This window comes from Taudactylus pleione, unplaced genomic scaffold (assembly GCF_031769625.1).
Source record: "Taudactylus pleione unplaced genomic scaffold, aTauple2 ptg000156l, whole genome shotgun sequence".
Classification (NCBI taxonomy): domain Eukaryota; kingdom Metazoa; phylum Chordata; class Amphibia; order Anura; family Myobatrachidae; genus Taudactylus; species Taudactylus pleione.
Genome location: NW_028284558.1, coordinates 1,451,600 through 1,477,643, shown reverse-complemented (window position 1 = coordinate 1,477,643; position 26,044 = coordinate 1,451,600). Strand labels below are relative to the sequence as shown.

The 26,044-nt window shown below is 38.1% G+C and overlaps 1 protein-coding gene across 1 annotated transcript in view; it reads left to right on the top strand.

Annotated features, from left to right (window-relative positions):
* PLA2R1 (phospholipase A2 receptor 1) overlaps positions 1-26,044 on the top strand; it is a 188,917-nt gene that overhangs the window by 78,185 nt on the left and 84,688 nt on the right. The window contains exons 17-19 of the mRNA XM_088474763.1: positions 731-888; positions 2,462-2,529; positions 24,672-24,778. Coding sequence (XP_088330889.1) covers positions 731-888; positions 2,462-2,529; positions 24,672-24,778 — 333 coding nt within the window. The remainder of the gene's footprint in view (positions 1-730; positions 889-2,461; positions 2,530-24,671; positions 24,779-26,044) is intronic.

Genomic DNA, 26,044 nt, shown 5'->3' with positions numbered 1-26,044 from the left:
ACTTTTATTCATACAGTTTATATAGATATACTGTATATAACAATCCTTATGCGTCTTGTTATGAGATATATTGATCTGTCATGACAAAAGCTATAAATGGAGAGTAGTAAAGCAACTTCTTATTAAAAACACTTATTCTAAATTATAAATAATTACATTAACAATTCAAACTCATTTGCACCTGTTATTTCAAAGCTGCACCTATTGTGGTACTAAAGTTGTGAAGGTTTATCATTGTATTGTTGTCATTCACTTAAAAGTAGACTTAGCAGGTCCATGAATAAAAAAAGTTTCTTCCTCACATATAAGAAACCTAAATAAACTTATATAAACTATGTTTTTACTGGATTCAGTGCATAGTGCCATGTTGATAATCTGAGTGAATAAACAACCATTGAGCAACCATTGACTTTGTTATTAGAGTATCACTCATGCTCACTGCTAAGGTTGATATTATGTTAAGGATCAAAAGCCTTGTTTTGCTGTCAGATCTCTGGAGTGTTGGCTAGTTATTCTAATCTACATGATGCATCCACTTCATAAGTACTGAAAAAAAACAATATAGTATAAAACAATCTGATGCATCATATAACTATATAGTATATATGTGTATATATAGATATACTTTATTTTTAAATGAAATGTTCTGTAAGTACTGGGGCTGGTAAAATAAGTTACAAATATGTATTTTACTGTTTTCTTTCTGTATTTTTGTCATTTTGTGTTTTAGTCTATCCGTGGTTTTTCTATCAAGGAAATAATTATTTTTTCTGTTATGAAAATGCTGATTATGATTTATTTAAATTTGTCTGTGGCTGGATGCGAAGCAAAATAATCTCTATACATACTGAGGCAGAACAAGCTTTCATACACAGCAGAATAAAAAAGGTAAAAATATATTTGTACAGTAGATAAGTAATACTGGAAACATTAAGATTTTCCATGCTCTGCATACAAAAATAACCCATTCCTTTTCTACGCAAGCCCAAAACTGACATAAATCGGATAAAATGTTTTACAGTATATGGGACACATTTTGCACTTTAAAATTGAATTACAGTAGAGAGACAGATTTATAGGGAGACTTTGAGCCATGTTTATAAACAAACAAAAATTCATACAAACAAAATTGGCACATGTCCTGAGGTCCTTCAACTTTTTCTGCCTGTCGCAAACCTATGATTTTTTTTCGTTTTACAGAGACCTTTTAGAAGAGTGGAGGTTAGGCATGAAGCTTAAAGTGTGATGGGCAGTCCAGATCAGCCCGAATTCCGGGGGAACTCTCATGAGAGAGTAGACTAGTGAAGTGGGTGGTTTGGGGCTTGATGCCGCAATTTGCAGTTTTTCCCATCATGGTGGCCAAGGTCCCCGTTGACTGCAGAATGCAGCATTTTGCAATAGGGGACAAGCCATCCCCGAATAACCCCGTCCCCCCCAAACTCCCACATCGATGTTTTGCTTCGTAATCTGTCAGAAACAACATCAAAGAGTCAGCAATTATAGTCCAGATAGTCACCCTACTACGGAACCAATGCAATTTCTGGCGTGCATACAGTGCACACCTCAAATAACCCTTTTGTTTTTTTACACCTAGATTGTAAAATGGGCAATCAGTTTTGAGTTCAAACTTTGGGGGTCTATGTACTAAGCCTTGGAGAGAGATAAAGTACCAACCAATCAGCTCCTAACTGTCATTTTTCAAACACAGCCTGTAAAGTGACAGCTAGGAGCTGATTGGTTCATACTTTATCTCTGTCCACTTTAGCTCTCTCCAAGGCTTAGTACATAGACCCCTTTGAGCCTGAATTTGGGCAAATCACTGTCAATAGCATTTCTGGAATGTCATACATTTCTCAGCGGGAATATTATGGTTGGAGCTTATTTACATCCTGGAGAACTCACAATCATTGAGGGATTAATGGATTTAGGATTTTCTCAGTAAAATATTCAGTTATCCACCTATAGGCTTTATATAATGTGGGTCAAACACAAATAAATCTACAGGCAGAGTGGTAGAAGCAGAGCAAAATGTAACATTTCAGGATGACAGGGAAAGTTGTGATCCAGTTGAAATGTTGTATTTAACCTGAATCTCTTGTAAAACAGCATAAAACACTAAATTAAAGTGATCGTGCAAAAAAGAATGAGACGAACTACCATCAAACTGATTAATCAACTCACTATTGGAGTCACCACTGTTAGATGAGATACATTCAGTTAAAGCTTTACAGAATTTTTTCTCACTCACTGCAATGTAGTAGTATGTTGACGAAACGGGTCATTGTTGTTATTCATTTAATATATGCACATTAAAGACATAGAGAATTATAGGACTAGCTAGTTAGAGTTGAATGCAGGTACATTTGCATTAATGTTGAATAAAACTCAGTAACCTCTGTATAACAGATAGGAAAATCTGTGTATTGCAAATATTCAGCTATTCTTAAACCATGTGTTTCAGTTGTCAAAAAAGACGAAGAAATGGTGGATTGGACTACAGCATGAAAACCCTAATGATGGAATCCAAAGGTACATAGATATAGATATATATATATAAGTGGGTGGTTCAATAAATAAGGTAACAAGACCTCTCACTGAGTACATTTATTCAACTCGTACTGTACATATACCTAGAATCAATAGTATGGCCTTGGTACAGATTATTTTTCCACATGCTTGTCTTAGCTTTTGTTCCGATGGTACACAAAGACCTCTATCCTGGCATAGATGAAATTAGTGTCAAGCGCCTGAAGCCAGGACATGACGGCTTGGTCGGTCGTCGGTTGCGAGCTGCCTTCCACCCAGGTGCTTCTTCAATGGTCCAAAGAGATGGAAATGACACGTTGCCAGGTCAGGGCTGTAGGGAGGATGGTCCAGTACCTCCCAATGGTAGTGCCGTAGCAACTCACATGTGTGGTTGGCTGAGCGTGGCCTGGCGTTACCAAAGGCAGTGCACAAAACTCAAACCTGTTTCCTTTACATGATGTTATCACCGTACACCTCGACAAGTTGGCGATGAATTTCAGCTGCTCATGTGCCCTTTAGGATGTAGAAATCTGATCACAATAAGCACCTCAATGTTTGACCATGTTTCCACCAGCCCCGCTATCTAACAACTGATGGAACAGTATGACTGATATGAGGTGTAGTCTAATGGCCGTGAGGGGAACCTCTGGTCTTCCTGCTCTGGCTTGGTGGGAAAATAGAATGAAATAGAGAACAGTACACATGTGAGAGGTCTTATTTCTTTACTTATTGAACCACCCTCGTATATAAATAATTATCACCTAACAAAATACCCAGAATGCTTTTATTATTTTATTTCACTTTCCAAAACATTGAGGGTCATTTACAATGTGTACGCAAATATGGCAGCTTTGCATGACAGGTAAAATCTATTTTTAATACTTGTAACAGAGTGGAGGTTCTTAGCAAGATAAGACACACCAACTGTCCATTTTTGATGGCAAATTCAACACATTTTCTGAATTAAGGATTCATCTATGTGAGTGTGTTATAGGGAGCCCACACAAAATGCAATATTGGGGTGCTCTGAAGACAGTAAAGGGATGGGCAGCAAAGGGAGCAGGAGGATAAATGCCCCATTGGCTACATCTGTTTTTGCAGATAAGGGCTGACACTTGTGACATGGATTGAACTACCTTCAGGGTAATTTAACTGATACAGGTCTATGGTGATTGTGGCATTTTAATGGGTTGTCATTGGCCCATAGTTGACTTCAGCTCAAGGCTACACATTAGCAGGTGGATACAACTGCTGTGCCATAGGAGCCAGCTACTTCTATATTCTTTCCCGTTATTGCCTATTATTATAATCTTCTAGAACAGGGGAGGGAAATAAGCGGGCCTCCAGCTGCTGTAGAACTACACATCCCAGCATGCCCTGACACAGTTTTGCAATTTGGCCATGCTACTACTGTTGCAGGGCATTCTGGTATGTGTAGTTCAACAGCATCTGGAGGTCCACTTATTAACCACACCTGTTCTAGATAGTGCTGCAGGACCTTGAGCCACTTTCCAAGCCTTACCAGCATTCCCTTGGAGAATATGATGGGGAACCACTGCAAGTGGGGATAGCAGGAGGTTGCTCAGCGTTTCACCCGCAGTTTAATAGTTAAATAAGCCTAAACGAAGAATCAATTTCTGAGCATGGACAAGGGGAAATCACACAGGATATGTTATGCAAACAGGCGTACTACTCATTCTGTTTCAGACCCTTACTTTATAGTGTAATTATGTGAAATAAATGAAGACATTGCAAACCATTGAAAGAGTAGTGGTATGGTGTCTATCTATGAGACATGACACATAGAATTATTTTCAAGTCCTGTGAGGTATGCACAGCACTAAATCTGTAAGAACACCTCCTTTGGGACCATTAGCTTTACTCTGTATTCCTAATAAACCTTGGACCCATCTGTCCAAGAACTTTATTGTTGAATTTTTTAACTACACGGATCACCTATTAATATTGTATGTGACAGCGGGTCACATTTGGAAATCATTCTGTACGCTCTTGGGGATCAACCTCAGTGACAGAGCTCATATATTACCTTTTCCAGTTTGTCCATTGTTTGAATGCTAATTTCACAGCTATGAGTTCCCTATTGCCTACAACAGTAGTTGCCAAACTTTTTCTATTCACGGCACCGTGGAGTCTCAGAATTGTTTTCATGGCACCCCTGAACCTATATGGCAGCACTTGTTTGTCAAAGTACCAGCACTGAGTTTGCTTATCACACTGACCAAAATCATTTGAGGTCTTCAGGGACTCTGTGCCTGATTCAGACCCGGTCACAAGCGCTGAGCGCTCGCAACCGGGTCGATGGTGGCCCAGAGCGCATGCGCACGACGGTGCCGGCTCCGTCGTGCGCATGCGTGAGACCCGGATAGCGACGGGCAATCCGTCGCTCCAGGTCCCGTACCAAAGGGGGCGTGCTGTCGATGTTGAGTGACAGCACGCCTACTTTGGTGGGCGGGCCGGGGGAGTGGCTGCCCAAACGGAGGCGTTCCCATGTGAACGCCTCCATTTGGGGGCGGCCCCACTGACATTAAGAGTGATGTCAGTGGGAGAGATTTCGGCTCTGTTAGAGCCGAAATCTCTCTGGGACTTGCGGCAACGAGACCCTACCACAAGGGTCTCGTCGCAAGCCCGATGGTCGCGATGATCTTGATCATCGCAACCATCTTCCTGGCCGCTCTAAAAAAAAAATAGCCCGGCCCTGATTCAGAGTGAGCGCTCTGTCAGAGCGTCCGGCTCTGAGTCAGGGCCTCTGTGTGTAACAAGCTGCATGGAAGAGGAAGAGCAGAATGGAGGAAAAGTGCAGGAGGGGCCAGATGTAAATGGCTGCATGCTACGTATCTATAGGAACAGGCAGTGCACGGCCAGAGAACTTACGAGAAAAGAAGGCACATCGATAAAGATGATTATCATCAGTCTGGACAACATGGCTCCTGCCCCTACATTCGAGACATCAACCTCCACAATAAACTGTAATTCTGGATTAAGATGGCATAATATTGAAGCAGTGGAGAATGGCTACTTCAGAAGATGGAAGGCCGTTTTGCCAGACCAGACAGATGGTTCAGCCCTTTCCTCAAGTGGTCAAAATGGAAAATTAATTAATAAATCTCCTCTAATAGTAAAACCCAGCAAGGTTTGTAGAGCCTTCAGATTGGTGGATGTCACTAAGTACTGTAAAACAGAGACTTTAAGTGAACCAATGGTGAAACAATCAGCAGAAATCAAATAACCAAGGAAGACAATATGGCTGACTTCAAATTTGCTCTTCTCCAATTTGATGAACAACTGATTCTCTCTGAATCTCTGCAAGACCCAGGAAACTTGTTGCTCCATAGAGGTGGAGTAGATGAGAATATCATAGATGATGACAAATTTTGGCAAGAAGTCACTAAGAACATTGTTCATGAGGTCCTGGAAAACTTCAGAGGCATTGCTCAATTCGACAGGAGTCACTAAGTATGCATAGTGGCCAGTTTAGGTACTAAAGGAAGTCTTCCATTCATTGCCCCTTCTGATACAGATTAGATTATAGGCCCTTCTTAGAGCAATTTTAGAAAATGCCACTGCTCCCTTCAGCTGGTCAAAAGGCTTTGAGATGAGGATTAACAGGTATTTGTTCTTGACCATAATCTGGTTCAAATCCCTATAGTAAATGCATGGGCATAAACTGCCAGCATTCTTTATAATGACAAACAGTCCTGCCCCTAAAGGGGATTTGAATGGATGATGAACCCTTTTTGTAGGTTTTTTTGTGATATTTTCCTCCACATTTCTTTTTAATTCAAGAGGAGAAAGGGAGGAACCAGGTCAATGGTGCAGTCATGGGGTCTATGAGGTGTCTGAATGGATGCTGCATGCATGTGTGCAGCATCCATTCAGTGCCATGAGAGGGCTGGGGGAAGCCCAGCTAGTGAGGCTCCTGCCAGCCTGACGTTATTTGAAGGCATGCCATGCGGGCACGCCCCTCAGATAACGTCACGTAAGGAGACTTGGACTTGGGTAATTAGGCCACGCCCCCAATAAGGAGCGCAGAGCACTCGGTCGCCACAGGGCGCCATTAGCCCTGGAGCCGGCCCTGCATCTCATTATGGGTGGATCGTGGCCGTGTCACTGAAGTGTTTGCGTACACAGACACTCAATCATTCACTCTGGAGGCCATACAATTACGGCATATAAATACACTAATAGTGGGCGTCTCAGTCCTTGCACATTCATACGCACAGATGTACACCAAGGAAGGGCTATGCCGCAGCTTTTGCATAAAGTTGCAGATGGACTGGTGACCGTTAAAAGAGGCAGTCACATATGCGTCCACCTCTGAACCAGGCCCTTACTGATAGTAAAGTTGGAAGCGCTGTCCCTGAAGACTCCAAAAATCAGTGTGATGATATCTAATATCAAAATTGGAACTGAACTAATCATAAATGGACAATACCATAAACATAAAATAAAAAATAGAAAAATTTTAAAAAGAGACACAAAAAAATAAAATGAACATACACAGATAAAAAGAAAAATTATAAAATTCAAAACCACATGGGATTAAATACACATCAATTGTAGTGATATAATGGTGATGCACAATTAGTGGCTTAAAACCAACAAATTGATATTGAAATAAAATCATAAACAAGCTTGCTGAAATCAACTTGGAGCATAGACCTGTAACCTACATAGAAAAATGCCTTGATTGGCAACTGATTTGTTACACACTAGCAGTAAACTGCAACAAAGTTGTCAGTATATGTCAAGAGACACTGCGAGTGGTGATTGTATCCACCATTGGTAACAATTTAGTCGGAAACAGGTGTACACCTAATGCACATGAACAAACACCGGGAGTAAATCCTTGTAGCACCGCTAGCAAAGTCCTGATTCTTGTCTGAAATTAGGGTCCCAATGGAATACGGGGACAATGTGTAGGCAGTATCCTGACACAAAGACACTCCGGAGCCAGTGATAAGTGCGGCAAATGTGGAGATAACAATAATAGTAATGAGGTACCTCAGTGTCCAGTGAATGTATTCCACAGCCGCCGGCCGTCTGGGATAAGGCCTTGCACGAGTGCACTCGTGGCCGCCTGATGAGAAACTGTCAGAGCTCTTAGACGATAAGCGGGACAGCAATACTGCAGTATAGGTCCCTGTGTTGATGTTCCGGCTCCCATCAGGCTGTAATGTAGATGGAATTATGCCACAGGGATTAGGCTGCGGACCATATACAGCGTGTAGCCGGAAACTCCTGGTTATACTCTGGTCAGGCTGCGGTGTATGAATGATTCATCAGCGTCAAGTTCAGAGGTGCATGAACAGCAAGCGGGGAATGGAGGCTTGACGCGTTTCTCAGCAGTTGCTGTTTCTTCAAGAAGCAGTCTCCCCAGTGCTCGGTGGTGGCTATAAGTACCACCTATAGCCAATAAGAAAGGTAATTCCACACCTATGTCTTGTTGATATTAAATTATCTAGTATGGTAGAGTCTTATATAAAGCCAATTATTAGGTTGAGCAGTGGAAATTGAGCCTCAGCGAACATCATTAAATTAAAGAAAAACATTACATAATAAAAAAGACTAATTAACAATGATGTATACACATAGATACCTACAATGTATTTATATATACCGTGAAACTTTAAATTATTTAAAATAGACATATACAAATCCGTTCATTAATTCTAAATATAAAATTTAGTAATATATAATTGTTTCATTTTTAACATTTTAATAATAGCGACACCCTTCCTACATTTTTTGAATCAATCTCAGATGATAAATATAAACTATTAAAATATATAAATATAAATATATAATAAATTATATAATATTATATTAAATAGATAAAAAAATTAATAAAATAAAATAATAATAAATGATAATAATTGGCCAAACCTAAATATATGGATAAACATTGGTAATGTGAATACGTAAAATGGCATCAATCTGACAAATCTAATCCTAGAAAACTATTCTTCTAAATCATCAGACATCAGTTCATATTTAGTTGACATCTCAAACTAAGTCCATAGATGGATATATAAATGGACACCCCAAAAAAAGCTCAAATTCATAAAGATTCCTTAATATTGATCTTACTAATATGTCGTGTTAAGGTAAAATACAAGGTCACACATAAACCTCAAAATTCGTAGATTTAACTTCACCATAATATAAATCATAAATGGACACATATAAAAATGAGAAATATATAAATATAACCCAAAACAAAAAGACTAGGTCCCAATTACCCCAGCAATCTAATCACATAGCTAGATTCAGACTCTTCTTAGTCCTTATTCTTAGAAATAGTAATGAGATAACCATTAACAAAGTTTCTCATCAGGCGTCCACGAGTGCACTCGTGCAAGGCCTTATCCCGGACGGCCGGCGGCTGTGGAATACATTCTCTGGACACTGAGGTACCTCATTACTATTATTGTTATCTCCACATTTGCCGCACTTATCACTGGCTCCGGAGTGTCTTTGTGTCAGGATACTGCCTACACATTGTCCCCGTATCCCATTGGGACCCTAATTACAGACAAGAATCGGGACTTTGCTAGCGGTGCTACAAGGATTTACTCCCGGTGTTTGTTCATGTGCATTAGGTGTACACCTGTTTCCGACTAAATTGTTACCAATGGTGGATACAATCACCACTCGCAGTGTCTCTTGACATATACTGACAACTTTGTTGCAGTTTACTGCTAGTGTGTAACAAATCAGTTGCCAATCAAGGCATTTTTCTATGTAGGTTACAGGTCTATGCTCCAAGTTGATTTCAGCAAGCTTGTTTATGATTTTATTTCAATATCAATTTGTTGGTTTTAAGCCTCTAATTGTGCATCACCATTATATCACTACAATTGATGTGTATTTAATCCCATGTGGTTTTGAATTTTATCATTTTTCTTTTTATCTGTGTATGTTCATATTATTTTTTTGTGTCTCTTATTAAAATTTTTCTATTTTTTATTTTATGTTTATGGTATTGTCCATTTATGATTAGTTCAGTTCCAATTTTGATATTAGATATCATCACACTGATTTTTGGAGTCTTCAGGGACAGCGCTTCAAGTTTTTTGGTTTCCTTTATGGTATATTGTGAGGGTTAGCTCCTCATTTGGCAGCAGCAGTCACCTGAGACCTCTTTGATTGGGTCCTGTAAATTGATAGGTACTATCATTATTATATTATCATTTATCCTTTTGCTAGTATAGCGCCCCAATTGTGTGTTTTGTTCATTGTGATAGTAAAGTTCCCTGCGACTTATTAACAAGACTTAGGAACTTCTTCCCTAAAAATCCTAGGTCCGGGAGTTCCCCGATTTATTGGGAGACTGCTTAGCAAAATTATATTGATACGAAAAAAAGAGAAAAGAGAAAGTGTCCATAGTGGTGCACTATAATGAATACTCATAAAACATAACTTTTAATATTATACTTTTAATATCAAAGGACTAAAAAGCGAAATTATTAAAAAAGGTTTTAGTGTGTGTAGTGTAAGTGACTTAATAAAAAGGCGTACGCTCCTAAATCACTCAATGTCCTATTAATGATGTTAAGTATGTCAGCATGTATCTAATCAGTATTCACAAGTGTATACAATATATCCAATTTAGCTGCTTCCACTTATCATGTAGTGGATTTGATATATGCTTATCATTGAAGCATGTATATAGGAATAATATTCTTCTACCAGACTCAATCCTGTGAATCTCACAGGTATATAATGTTATATTTCTGTTTTTAACCAAGTTCTATGGTGGCATATATATTACGTACTTCTATTCAGTTGCTGCAGCGCTCACAGCAACTAATTATATATATTGTCAGTATGTGTTTCCACTCTCAGAACCCTATAAAAATAGTATCATGAGTTTTGTACTCAATTGCTCCTATAATGCATGCAGTCTATTGGTATATATTGTAAAACACTCTAATCTTTCACAGTGACTAACGCATAGATAGATGGGAAAAATGTATGCAAATAGGACTTCCCTCTGCTCCTACTCATATCAGCACAATATATATTCCTTTAAATGCCAACTTGCATATCTTAAAGATTATTTTCACATGATAATGCTGTACTTCATGATCACTTTTGGTTCAATTCAGTGTGATTGGTATTGTCACTGAATATAATACATTTAGATCAGCTGAATATAGTCTTCTATATCCCGCGTGTCAAACACATCTCTCTATTATGTATCATATATCTCGGATATTAACGCTGGGATATAGGACTATTATAGCAAGAACACAGTGGTATGGAGCGCCGCTGACCGACGCGGCGTTTCGCTGTATAGCTTTGTCAGGGTAAGCCGAGCCGCTTACCGGAAGTTCATTAAATACCCCCATATTACCTTCATAGCCAATCCAGGATTACTAGAAATAGGATCCTCCAATCGGATAGTTCCATATGCCTTGATACCTCCTCTATCATTTGAGATTGACATGTATTACACGCCCCTATTACTAGTGATGATACCTCACGTCTCTCAGACATAACTAATCGAATCCAAAATAAATATCTGAATGGTAGACGCTATAATCAGATATCATTCTTTGTACTCACATGTCATAATGAAAAAAAATTTCAATTAATTGCTGCAGATATATGCATTTTCATATATTGGAGAAGTGACAGAATTTTTATATATATTATTATATTCATCCGATTATTAATCCAGGTTTACATGATGATTGTCGAAAAAAGGATTCCAAATGGTCTATATAGGAATTTATTAAGGATTCTTCCAATAGTATATATTTAATATGCAATCCTAAGATTTTTATATGTGTAAGAAGGTGTGCTTTCTATAGTTACTCATAATAGGACTAAAAAAGTTTATTCCATTTTATGGGTAAATCTTTCCATCCATATTGATATATCATAAATGTTACCTTATCAAACACCCTATATAACATAAATTATAAACATATAAATTATATTACAAATCATATTCCCTTTATAGATGATCACATAAATTATGGTGCTATATATACAAATATTTTTAATCCACAATCTTCCAATAAGGTAAGATATAATTCATTAAATATCATATCCATAGTGCCCAAATTAAAAGTATAATCAAATTTAATGTGTGATATGTGTACTATAAAATATGTAAATTAAATAAAATAAAATAAAATAACATAAATAAATTCAAATTAAAACATATGTTATTTCTTACAATATTAATGTAACACATAAACAAATAGAAAAATGTATTATGTAATATATACCTCTATATATATGTGTGTATACACATATACATACACATATACACGTGCATACACTGACATATCCTCTAGGATTCCGAGATATGAATATTCTCAGAGAAAAAAATAATAAATGATAAAATTATATGTGCCCCATGAAAGTGTATATTAATGAACAAACGTGCCAAACGTGAATAAAGTGAGTAAGAGAGGAAATTATCATATCCTCATACAATAAGTGTTAAGAGAGAAATCATATTTTGGGTCTAAAAGACTGTAATCAATTAAAAGGAAACCCTTCTCAGCATGTTAGGATTACCTATAATAACATTTAATATTAACACTATTTTCCTTACATTATTCCTTTAAGAAGGGTATGTAACTATTTTCTTCATTTAGACCTATTGGTGTAACAGTATTCATCAGAAAGATTAGTCGGGTTTCTTGTCTCAAAAGTTCTGTGTCTATATCTCCTCCTCTAATATTGAGGTTTACTTTTTTCATCCCATAAATTTTTAGTCCAATCGGATTTCCTCCATGAAACTTAAGAAAGTGTCTGGCTATCGGGGTAAGAGGTTTAAACAATCTTTGATCCCTTTCTGCATTCCTTATGCTATTCAGATGTTCAAATATTCGCTTTTTAAAGGGTCTTTTTGTTTTTCCAATATAGTTTTTATAACAGGGGCACTGCAAATTATACACAACTGCCGTCGTGTCGCAGGTGATATATTCATTAATGTACCATTTTTTATTAAATTTATCACAGTATGATTCAGTCAGGATCATAAATGGACATGCTCTGCATGTTCCACATTTTCGAGAGCCCTTTTTAAAATATAATTGTCTAGTCGGAGGTTCCAAATGACTTTTCGTTAATATATCTTTCAAGTTCTTCGATCTTCGCCAACTTACAGATATTCTACCTCCAATAATTTTAGCCAAATCATTGTCTGTGTCTAGCACATTCAAATGTCTCTGTAAGATATTTTGAATATCTTTCCATTCAGTGCAGAAGGTTCCTATAAATCTTACACCTTCATCTTGTTCCTTATCTTTTTTGGGGGTCAGTAATTGATCTCTTGTATACTGGTTGGTTTCTTTATATCCCCTTTTAACCATCCTGTTGCTGTATCCTCGACTTTTCAACCTATTACTCAGTTCTTCCGATCTTTTCCGAAATGTATGTTCCTCAGAGCAGTTCCTCTTCATTCGGAGAAACTCTCCTTTAGGTAAGCCCCTCAGAACTGGAGGGAAGTGGGAACTTTCTCTATGTAGTATGCTATTTGTGGATGTTTTTTTCCTATAGAGGTCTGAGGAAAGATGTCCATCTTCTTCCACTGTAATGGTGATATCCAGGAAGTTTATTTTCTTTTTGCTTGCCTCATAGGTCAATTTGAGATTCATATTATTGTTGTTCAATTTCATCAAGAATTCTTGAAATACTTGTATATCTCCTTCCCATAATATCAAGAGATCATCGATATACCTCAACCAAAATATGATTTGATTGGTATATATATCATTCTCCTCACCAAAAACTACCTCTCTCTCCCACCATCCCAGGTAGAGGTTGGCATATGTGGGGGCACACGTGGTCCCCATTGCCGTCCCTCGTACCTGGAGGTAGAAGTCGTTGTTACATACGAAGTAGTTCCTGGTGAGTACAAATTTTAAGAGTGATATCAAAAATGTATTAAATCCTGTTTCTTGACCCATACTTAGGAAGTATTCCACTGATTTTAGACCATATTCATGGTTGATACTTGTGTATAGGCTCTCGACATCGCACGTAATCAGCCATGTATGTTCATTTAATACTACATCTTGTAATTTACTTAATACATCCGATGTGTCTCTGATGTATGATGGTAAGGATAAAACATGTCCTCTCAGATGTGCATCTAAGAATTGGCTGGCGTTTTCTGTGAGGCCCCCTATCCCTGAGACAATAGGTCTCCCAGGGGGATTGGTCTCATTCTTGTGAATCTTAGGAAGTAAATATAATGTTGGTATTTTTGAGTTATCTTTTTTAAAAAATTCATAATCCTTCCTAGATATTATATTATCCTTCCTAGCTTTCCCTATCATCTCATTATATAGGTCAAGGAAATTCTGAGTCGGATTGAATGTTAATCTCCTATAGCATGAGGTATCGCCTAGTTGTTTATTAAGTTCATCTACATATTTCTTATGAGACCAGAGTACGATGTTTCCGCCCTTATCCGAGGGCTTGATGACTACATCCTCCCATCGTCTAATCTCTCTAAGGGCTTCTCTTTCATCTCTAGTCAGATTCCATTCAGATTATTTAATCTTTTTGGTCTTTTCTAAATGATCCAAATCCTTGCTGACCAGGTCCATAAAAACCTTGATCTGCGGACACATAATAAAATCTGGGCAAAATGTGGACTTCTTTTTCAATTGAATTCGAGGAATGTCTGGTAGTTGTTGCAAAATGGTGGTTTCAGAGATGTCTTGAGATTCTTGTACAGACAAATCTCTCAATTCTTCCAAGATGGAGAGAGCCTCAAAATCTTCTTTAGAAATATTAGATTTATTAGAGAATGACTCTAAGGATTCATCCTTTCTCTCCTTATTTAGGAAGAATTTTTTAAGGAGCAATTTTCTAGCGAATAAATTTAGATCTTTTTCTAGCACAAACCTGTCACACATCTGTGTCGGTGAGAATGATAACCCCCTATTCAGAACTTCCATCTGTGGCGTTGTCAATATTTTTTCTGTCAAATTAATAATCCTAACACAATTATCCTTTCCTATCTCCTGTATCGTCTGAAATCTCTCGGTTCCTCTCTCCATTCTCTGAGGCCTCTTTTTTCTCGCCTTTCTCTTCCCCCTTCTGATCTTGTGATATCTAATTTCGTTGTATTTCTGTTCTCTCTGGGGGTAAGTCCTAAAAAAGGTCTTTGTTGTATTTGTTGGGATGCCTGGTTGTTGGTTGCCTCACTTTCAGAGAATTCTGCCTCGGAAGTAGAATAGTTCAGACGATTACCTATAATTCTTTTCTTTGTGTGTGACCATCTATATATGTTATCAGTTGCAAAGTCCTTTATGTCCCTTTGCAATTTATTCCTTTTTTTACTGATAACCTCCTTTTCAATACTGTCTACCTCACTTTTGTATTTGTCATAGGTTTTTTGAAATTTCTCTAAACCTTCAAATGCCTTAAGCTTCTCCCCCAACTGAACAATTTCTTGTGAGTATCTTTCTAATAATATTTCGTCATGTTTGACCAGTATATTAATTAAGTTGAAAGAGCATATGGTCAAAGCATTCTCCCATTCTTAAGTCCATCATGTGCTAACTGAAACGCTGGGAATACACGTGGTCTTAGACCTCTAGGTGTTACTCTTTGTTTTATGTAGTTTTCAAAAGTAGCTTTATTCCACACTGTCTTTGTTTGTTTAATCAGTATCTGTTTTAGATGAAAGAGGTCATTCATCCAGTCTCCTTGCACATTGTCTAGATTCTTGGGGTCCACATATAGGAGTGTATCACCACAATTACGTATTTTAATTTGTCTATCATTTAATTCTCGACTCAAACTGAAGCTCCCAGTATTTATCTCTATTGGGTTGGACATACTCAAATTTAATTATTAGGTATATTGGTATTTGGCTCGACTTCCAAAAGACAGATAACAATGTTATTTCTTATTTTAAATTAATTCTAATACTCTATCTCAGTATGGGCAATTGATCTGTGCTAACCTAGAGAAAAAGAGTGATATAAACTCACATAAAGAATGCTAGAACAGATTTTTCTCCGGTTGCACCAGACTCCATGCATGCCCTAATATATATTAGATTGAGGTGAGCCCCACAGATAATATTTCTCTATTGGAAAAGGGGGGTGCTACCACAGACACATTATTAGATCATATATTGATACGAAAAAAAGAGAAAAGAGAAAGTGTCCATAGTGGTGCACTATAATGAATACTCATAAAACATAACTTTTAATATTATACTTTTAATATCAAAGGACTAAAAAGCGAAATTATTAAAAAAGGTTTTAGTGTGTGTAGTGTAAGTGATTTAATAAAAAGGCGTACGCTCCTAAACCACTCAATGTCCTATTAATGATGTTAAGTATGTATAATGTTATATTTCTGTTTTTCTGAGAGTGGAAACACATACTGACAATATATATAATTAGTTGCTGTGAGCGCTGCAGCAACTGAATAGAAGTACGTAATATATATGCCACCATAGAACTTGGTTAAAAACAGAAATATAACATTATATACCTGTGAGATTCACAGGATTGAGTCTGGTAGAAGAATATTTAATATTAAATATTAAAAGTTATGTTTTATGAGTATTCATTATAGTGCACCACTATGGACACTTTCTCTTTTCTCTTTTTTTCGTATCAATATATGATCTAATAATGTGTCTGTGGTAGCACCCCCACTTTTCCAATAGAGAAATATTATCTGTGGGGCTCACCTCAATCTAATATATATTAGGGCATGCATGGTGTCTGGTGCAACCGGAGAAAAATATGTTCTAGCATTCTTTATGTGAGTTTATATCACTCTTTTTCTCTAGGTTAGCACAGATCAATTGCCCATACTGAGATAGAGTATTAGAATTAATTTAAAATAAGAAATAACATTGTTATCTGTCTTTTGGAAGTCGAGCCAAATACTAATATACCTAATAATTAAATTTGAGTATGTCCAACCCAATAGAGATAAATACTGGGAGCTTCAGTTTGAGTCGAGAATTAAATGATAGACAAATTAAAATACGTAATTGTGGTGATACACTCCTATATGTGGACCCCAAGAATCTAGACAATGTGCAAGGAGACTGGATGAATGACCTCTTTCATCTAAAACAGATACTGATTAAACAAACAAAGACAGTGTGGAATAAAGCTACTTTTGAAAACTACATAAAACAAAGAGTAACACCTAAAGGTCTAAGACCACGTGTATTCCCAGCGTTTCAGTTAGCACATGATGGACTTAGAGAAGAATGGGAGAATGCTTTGACCATATGCTCTTTCAACTTAATTAATATACTGGTCAAACATGACGAAATATTATTAGAAAGATACTCACAAGAAATTGTTCAGTTGGGGGAGAAGCTTAAGGCATTTGAAGGTTTAGAGAAATTTCAAAAAACCTATGACAAATACAAAAGTGAGGTAGACAGTATTGAAAAGGAGGTTATCAGTAAAAAAAGGAATAAATTGCAAAGGGACATAAAGGACTTTGCAACTGATAACATATATAGATGGTCACACACAAAGAAAAGAATTATAGGTAATCGTCTGAACTATTCTACTTCCGAGGCAGAATCCTCTGAAAGTGAGGCAACCAACAACCAGGCATCCCAACAAATACAACAAAGACCTTTTTTAGGACTTACCCCCAGAGAGAACAGAAATACAACGAAATTAGATATCACAAGATCAGAAGGGGGAAGAGAAAGGCGAGAAAAAAGAGGCCTCAGAGAATGGAGAGAGGAACCGAGAGATTTCAGACGATACAGGAGATAGGAAAGGATAATTGTGTTAGGATTATTAATTTGACAGAAAAAATATTGACAACGCCACAGATGGAAGTTCTGAATAGGGGGTTATCATTCTCACCGACACAGATGTGTGACAGGTTTGTGCTAGAAAAAGATCTAAATTTATTCGCTAGAAAATTGCTCCTTAAAAAATTCTTCCTAAATAAGGAGAGAAAGGATGGATCCTTAGAGTCATTCTCTAATAAATCTAATGTTTCTAAAAAAGATTTTGAGGCTCTCTCCATCTTGGAAGAATTGAGAGATTTGTCTGTACAAGAATCTCAAGACATCTCTGAAACCACCATTTTGCAACAACTACCAGACATTCCTCGAATTCAATTGAAAAAGAAGTCCACATTTTGCCCAGATTTTATTATGTGTCCGCAGATCAAGGTTTTTATGGACCTGGTCAGCAAGGATTTGGATCATTTAGAAAAGACCAAAAAGATTAAAGAATCTGAATGGAATCTGACTAGAGATGAAAGAGAAGCCCTTAGAGAGATTAGACGATGGGAGGATGTAGTCATCAAGCCCTCGGATAAGGGCGGAAACATCGTACTCTGGTCTCGTAAGAAATATGTAGATGAACTTAATAAACAACTAGGCGATACCTCATGCTATAGGAGATTAACATTCAATCCGACTCAGAATTTCCTTGACCTATATAATGAGATGATAGGGAAAGCTAGGAAGGATAATATAATATCTAGGAAGGATTATGAATTTTTTAAAAAAGATAACCCAAAAATACCAACATTATATTTACTTCCTAAGATTCACAAGAATGAGACCAATCCCCCTGGGAGACCTATTGTCTCAGGGATAGGGGGCCTCACAGAAAACGCCAGCCAATTCTTAGATGCACATCTGAGAGGACATGTTTTATCCTTACCATCATACATCAGAGACACATCGGATGTATTAAGTAAATTACAAGATGTAGTATTAAATGAACATACATGGCTGATTACGTGCGATGTCGAGAGCCTATACACAAGTATCAACCATGGATATGGTCTAAAATCAGTGGAACACTTCCTAAGTAAGGGTCAAGAAACAGGATTTAATACATTTTTGATATCACTCTTAAAATTTGTACTCACCAGGAACTACTTCGTATGTAACAACGACTTCTACCTCCAGGTACGAGGGACGGCAATGGGGACCACGTGTGCCCCCACATATGCCAACCTCTACCTGGGATGGTGGGAGAGAGAGGTAGTTTTTGGTGAGGAGAATGATATATATACCAATCAAATCATATTTTGGTTGAGGTATATCGATGATCTCTTGATATTATGGGAAGGAGATATACAAGTATTTCAAGAATTCTTGATGAAATTGAACAACAATAATATGAATCTCAAATTGACCTATGAGGCAAGCAAAAAGAAAATAAACTTCCTGGATATCACCATTACAGTGGAAGAAGATGGACATCTTTCCTCAGACCTCTATAGGAAAAAAACATCCACAAATAGCATACTACATAGAGAAAGTTCCCACTTCCCTCCAGTTCTGAGGGGCTTACCTAAAGGAGAGTTTCTCCGAATGAAGAGGAACTGCTCTGAGGAACATACATTTCGGAAAAGATCGGAAGAACTGAGTAATAGGTTGAAAAGTCGAGGATACAGCAACAGGATGGTTAAAAGGGGATATAAAGAAACCAACCAGTATACAAGAGATCAATTACTGACCCCCAAAAAAGATAAGGAACAAGATGAAGGTGTAAGATTTATAGGAACCTTCTGCACTGAATGGAAAGATATTCAAAATATCTTACAGAGACATTTGAATGTGCTAGACACAGACAATGATTTGGCTAAAATTATTGGAGGTAGAATATCTGTAAGTTGGCGAAGATCGAAGAACTTGAAAGATATATTAACGAAAAGTCATTTGGAACCTCCGACTAGACAATTATATTTTAAAAAGGGCTCTCGAAAATGTGGAACATGCAGAGCATGTCCATTTATGATCCTGACTGAATCATACTGTGATAAATTTAATAAAAAATGGTACATTAATGAATATATCACCTGCGACACGACGGCAGTTGTGTATAATTTGCAGTGCCCCTGTTATAAAAACTATATTGGAAAAACAAAAAGACCCTTTAAAAAGCGAATATTTGAACATCTGAATAGCATAAGGAATGCAGAAAGGGATCAAAGATTGTTTAAACCTCTTACCCCGATAGCCAGACACTTTCTTAAGTTTCATGGAGGAAATCCGATTGGACTAAAAATTTATGGGATGAAAAAAGTAAACCTCAATATTAGAGGAGGAGATATAGACACAGAACTTTTGAGACAAGAAACCCGACTAATCTTTCTGATGAATACTGTTACACCAATAGGTCTAAATGAAGAAAATAGTTACATACCCTTCTTAAGGGAATAATGTAAGGAAAATAGTGTTAATATTAAATGTTATTATAGGTAATCCTAACATGCTGAGAAGGGTTTCCTTTTAATTGATTACAGTCTTTTAGACCCAAAATATGATTTCTCTCTTAACACTTATTGTATGAGGATATGATAATTTCCTCTCTTACTCACTTTATTCACGTTTGGCACGTTTGTTCATTAATATACACTTTCATGGGGCACATATAATTTTATCATTTATTATTTTTTTCTCTGAGAATATTCATATCTCGGAATCCTAGAGGATATGTCAGTGTATGCACGTGTATATGTGTATGTATATGTGTATACACACATATATATAGAGGTATATATTACATAATACATTTTTCTATTTGTTTATGTGTTACATTAATATTGTAAGAAATAACATATGTTTTAATTTGAATTTATTTATGTTATTTTATTTTATTTTATTTCATTTACATATTTTATAGTACACATATCACACATTAAATTTGATTATACTTTTAATTTGGGCACTATGGATATGATATTTAATGAATTATATCTTACCTTATTGGAAGATTGTGGATTAAAAATATTTGTATATATAGCACATTAATTTATGTGATCATCTATAAAGGGAATATGATTTGTAATATAATTTATATGTTTATAATTTATGTTATATAGGGTGTTTGATAAGGTAACATTTATGATATATCAATATGGATGGAAAGATTTACCCATAAAATGGAATAAACTTTTTTAGTCCTATTATGAGTAACTATAGAAAGCACACCTTCTTACACATATAAAAATCTTAGGATTGCATATTAAATATATACTATTGGAAGAATCCTTAATAAATTCCTATATAGACCATTTGGAATCCTTTTTTCGACAATCATCATGTAAACCTGGATTAATAATCGGATGAATATAATAATATATATAAAAATTCTGTCACTTCTCCAATATATGAAAATGCATATATCTGCAGCAATTAATTGAAAAAATTTTTCATTATGACATGTGAGTACAAAGAATGATATCTGATTATAGCGTCTACCATTCAGATATTTATTTTGGATTCGATTAGTTATGTCTGAGAGACGTGAGGTATCATCACTAGTAATAGGGGCGTGTAATACATGTCAATCTCAAATGATAGAGGAGGTATCAAGGCATATGGAACTATCCGATTGGAGGATCCTATTTCTAGTAATCCTGGATTGGCTATGAAGGTAATATGGGGGTATTTAATGAACTTCCGGTAAGCGGCTCGGCTTACCCTGACAAAGCTATACAGCGAAACGCCGCGTCGGTCAGCGGCGCTCCATACCACTGTGTTCTTGCTATAATAGTCCTATATCCCAGCGTTAATATCCGAGATATGTGATACATAATAGAGAGATGTGTTTGACACGCGGGATATAGAAGACTATATTCAGCTGATCTAAATGTATTATATTCAGTGACAATACCAATCGCACTGAATTGAACCAAAAGTGATCATGAAGTACAGCATTATCATGTGAAAATAATCTTTAAGATATGCAAGTTGGCATTTAAAGGAATATATATTGTGCTGATATGAGTAGGAGCAGAGGGAAGTCCTATTTGCATAAATTTTTCCCATCTATCTATGCGTTAGTCACTGTGAAAGATTAGAGTGTTTTACAATATATACCAATAGACTGCATGCAATATAGGAGCAATTGAGTACAAAACTCATGATACTATTTTTATAGGGTTCTGAGAGTGGAAACACATACTGACAATATATATAATTAGTTGCTGTGAGCGCTGCAGCAACTGAATAGAAGTACGTAATATATATGCCACCATAGAACTTGGTTAAAAACAGAAATATAACATTATATACCTGTGAGATTCACAGGATTGAGTCTGGTAGAAGAATATTATTCCTATATACATGCTTCAATGATAAGCATATATCAAATCCACTACATGATAAGTGGAAGCAGCTAAATTGGATATATTGTATACACTTGTGAATACTGATTAGATACATGCTGACATACTTGACATCATTAATAGGACATTGAGTGGTTTAGGAGCGTACGCCTTTTTATTAAGTCACTTACACTACACACACTAAAACCTTTTTTAATAATTTCGCTTTTTAGTCCTTTGATATTAAAAGTATAATATTAAAAGTTATGTTTTATGAGTATTCATTATAGTGCACCACTATGGACACTTTCTCTTTTCTCTTTTTTTCGTATCAATATATGATCTAATAATGTGTCTGTGGTAGCACCCCCACTTTTCCAATAGGGAAATATTATCTGTGGGGCTCACCTCAATCTAATATATATTAGGGCATGCATGGTGTCTGGTGCAACCGGAGAAAAATCTGTTCCTGCTTAGCAAAATTACCCTTATTGTCACAGTAGAGGCATAGGGCCTGAATTGGAGGTGGGCGCTATTCATGCATAGATTTTTTTTACGTATTTGCATTTAAAAATGTCAGTTTAAGCATTCGTGCGACGGACTGAGCAAACTGCGATGCCCACTTTGCATATCAGAGTAATGCTCAAGTCTGCTGGTGGATCTGAGCACCATTGACTCCACCATCAGTCAGAACATTGATTCCTCAAGCAGCCCCTGGCTAGCGCAGAGTCTTCATTTTAACTTTCATAAAATATGGCCACTGTGGCTTCAGTCCTGGGAAAGATAACAGAGCCATATGCCTAATCACACCTATGACACAGCGTGCCCTCTTTTTGCCTCCACTTCAGGTCGCCTGCCAGTCTCCACTCTGGAATACCCATGAATCACAGATCATAGCGATGTCGTACACACCTGTGTACTGGATGTGCTGGAAAAACATTCCCGAAATCCAAGCCATGGAGGCTCCACCTCACAACTTACAGGACTTAAAGGATCTGCTGCTAACATGTTGGTGCCAGATACCACAGGACACCATCAGAGGTCTTGTGGAGCCCATGTCTGGATGGGTCAGAGCTGTTTTGGCAGCACAAGGGGGGTAGTGGCGTCACAAGGGTGTGCGAGCCGCATTCGGGTGTCACCTGCTGAGGGGTGACACAAAAGTGCCGACTCCTCAGTGACAGGAGCCGAGTGCTGCACTCTAGCATTACGTGCAGCACTCGGCTCCTGACACAGTGAGGGAGCCATCACTGCACACAGAGTGGTCCCCGGGGGCAGTCCGCACCTCCTGGACCCCTGGAGTGACAAAGCGGGTTTGGCCCGCAAGGCCCCATCCTCTACATGTGAGGCCCCACCCCGTACTCACAAGGCCCAGTCCCTTTTTTTAAAGCCTCCCCACACTAGGTATCTACACAGGTAGGGACGCCACTGTGAGGGGGACCTACACAATATTAGGCAGGTGGCTAGTTATGACTGATGGGTGTGTATATAAAAGTGAACCAATTTCTGTGTAAACCTTAGTAAGAAATGCACATCATGGATAGGTTTGAAAATAAGGTTCATTAACTATTAATTAGAAAAAAAACAAAGAACAAAAAATAATAATTCCACAAAGGTAACAAATATATAATGTGAGTTAACAAGAAGGAGTTAAAGCTTTACTACATAACATACTGTACATTTACATATTAAAAAACACATCCAGGCACAGGGGCTCCGACAGGTGCCCATCCCTGCAATGTGTAAAATGAAAGTGATTGCTAATGCGTTTGGGGGATGGCCGCACTACTGCACATGGGGGGTCAGCAGACCACGCATATGCGTGTAGCCATTGCCGGGAGGGATCCTACCGATCCATTTCCTGGTAAATGTTGTTGTGTGTAGCCTATAGATAGCGTCAGCCAAACAGAACACTGTAACCCCTATATACATCCTGGGGATGTTCATATTTTTAGGGTTTCCTGTAAAATTAGTTTAATAAATATCAGAGCTGTAACTAGACTTTTTGGCGCCCCCCTCATTTTTTAAAGGGACATAATGCACCCAAAAAAGGGCCATGGCTTCATGGGGAAGGGCCAGGGAAGAGATAGGAGAGGCCAGGAGATGCTGGGGATGAAATAAGAGGAAGCTACAAGCAAGAATGATAATAAACAAGAAATTTGACAGGCCCAAAAAGCGCCCCCTGACCTGTGGTGCCCTGTGCGATGGCACCGGTCGCACTACCCTAGCTACGGCCCTGATAAATATGCCCTTGTGTAAAATACTCTTCTTGCTATGGGAGCCTGTGAGGCTCAAACATCTGTCAGTTTCAAATTCCTTTCAATAGCTAGAAAACCTCTAACTGAGCACAGGCTGCCTGCTTCACAGACTCCAGCTAGGTTTATGCAGCACAAAGCTGTATGCATCCTGGCAGCTCTAATATAGGCAGACAAATTGTCCTGGCCTGCTACGCATGTGTCTCTCTGTTAGCCAAATACACTGTCAGATAAAATGTCTGTCAGACCGACAAACATTTTATCTGACAAGCTGAAAACATCAGATATCGTGGCCGTATACTGTGAGATATTTTAGAGTGTATGGCCACAATATCTGCTTTCCATCACAGGGAGGAAACGCATGCACTTCCTGTGTGGCCGACAAATTATCAAATCTTTCGGACGATTTCAGCTTGTCCGACAGACCAATAATTAGTAGTTGGTTATGGCAATACACTGTACAAATATCAGGGCAATCAGATATTCGGCGGATTTGCCAGATTAATGCATAGTGTATGCCCATAATTAGCCTGCCCCTGCTGGGAAGAAGGTGAAGTGTTAACCTCTGCCCCAGTACTACCCGCGCCCCTCCTCTGCTGGGGATGGGATTCCGTGCAGCAGCTGTCAACATGGAAGTTCAGTGAGAGCGCTGCTCACTCTAGTCACATTACAGCGCCGGATTTGATGGCTGGGTGGCGCTCCCACCTCTGTTGGCGCCGGAAGCTTGTGCTCCAGGTACTCCGCTGTCACTATGCCCCTGCCTCTCGGGTGAAATTAGCTCCTTATAAGAATGATAAATTACACTGTTTGTTTTCAATGCAGATGGAATGATGGATCATCAGTTAATTATACTAATTGGGAAAAGGATCCAACGAGCAGCTATTTTTCAGTGAGAGACCAGTACTGTGCTTATATGGCATCAGACACAGGTGTGTAATTCATGATATATGTACAAAATGGCTTCATTGGGTGAATTTCCCTATTCAAATCTTGTTTATACCACTTAAGGAAAATGTGAACATTAATGACAACTATTCTGGTGCCAGGGATTTCCTTCCCTTTTGTCATATCTCATGACTGAAACTAAAAAAAAAAATTAAATTAAAATCCAAGTTGCTTCAATATGAAATACTTTTTTGTAAATATTCAAAGCTCACAAACGAATATTTTCATAGCTTAAAGCTATTGTCATTTTATTGGCTAACTGCAGTGCTTTGTTAAACCCGTTTTCTCTACTCCTACATAGCACCTTGTTGGGTGTCACCAACACCGAGTGAAATCAGTGGAGGTACCGGAGAGACCTTGCTGACTGAACCCACTTAAGAAATTCAGGGCCTAATTCAGCAGCGTACGCAATTGCTATCGCAGCTGTGATTTCGTACAGTACAAACACTTCCCTGTCACCACTCCCAAACGCTCACTGCCTGTCACTCACTCTGTGATGGATTCCACTGAGCATGCGTAATCGCAACGCTTTCACAGCGCACACGCAGTGCGGCTTATACGCATGCGCAATGGCTAACATTCACGATCTGCATACATCATACCTCCCAACATGACCCTCTCCAGGAGGGACACAATGCTCTGGTCCTGGACTTCCCTGGTAAGAGGTGGGGCTGCAGCGCAGTTCAAAATTCAAATAGGGGAGCCACACCAACTGTCATTTCACACGCTGCCAAACATCACTGGCTGGGACTCACTGGCAGTTGGTGTGACTCCCCTATTTGAATTTTGGACTGTGCTGCAGCCCCACCTCTGGAGCCGCCACCAATCATAAATTACCAGGGAAGTTCAGGACCAGAGCATTGTGTCCCTCCTGGAGAGGGTCATATTGGGAGGTATGCATACATAGTTGCATTTGCGAACGCTGCTGAATCAGGCTCTCAGTCCTCTAGAACAGGATTGGATGCATATAACTCCTATCCAATTGGGAGCTACATTCACCAGACGCCTACAGACCACGTTGTTTCATTATCTTCCCTTGTACTTTCTGTACACTGACAGCTTATGGCATTTTCTAACATGGCCAACGAATAAGAAAGTCAGTGTTAGGAGACAGAGTGAAAAGTGATAAGGTGCCAGCCAATCAGCTCCCAACTGTCATTTGTCTAAGACAGCCTGTGAGATGGCAGTTAGGAGCTGATTGGTTGGCATCTTATCACTTTTCACTCTGTCTCCTAACACTGCTTAGTAAC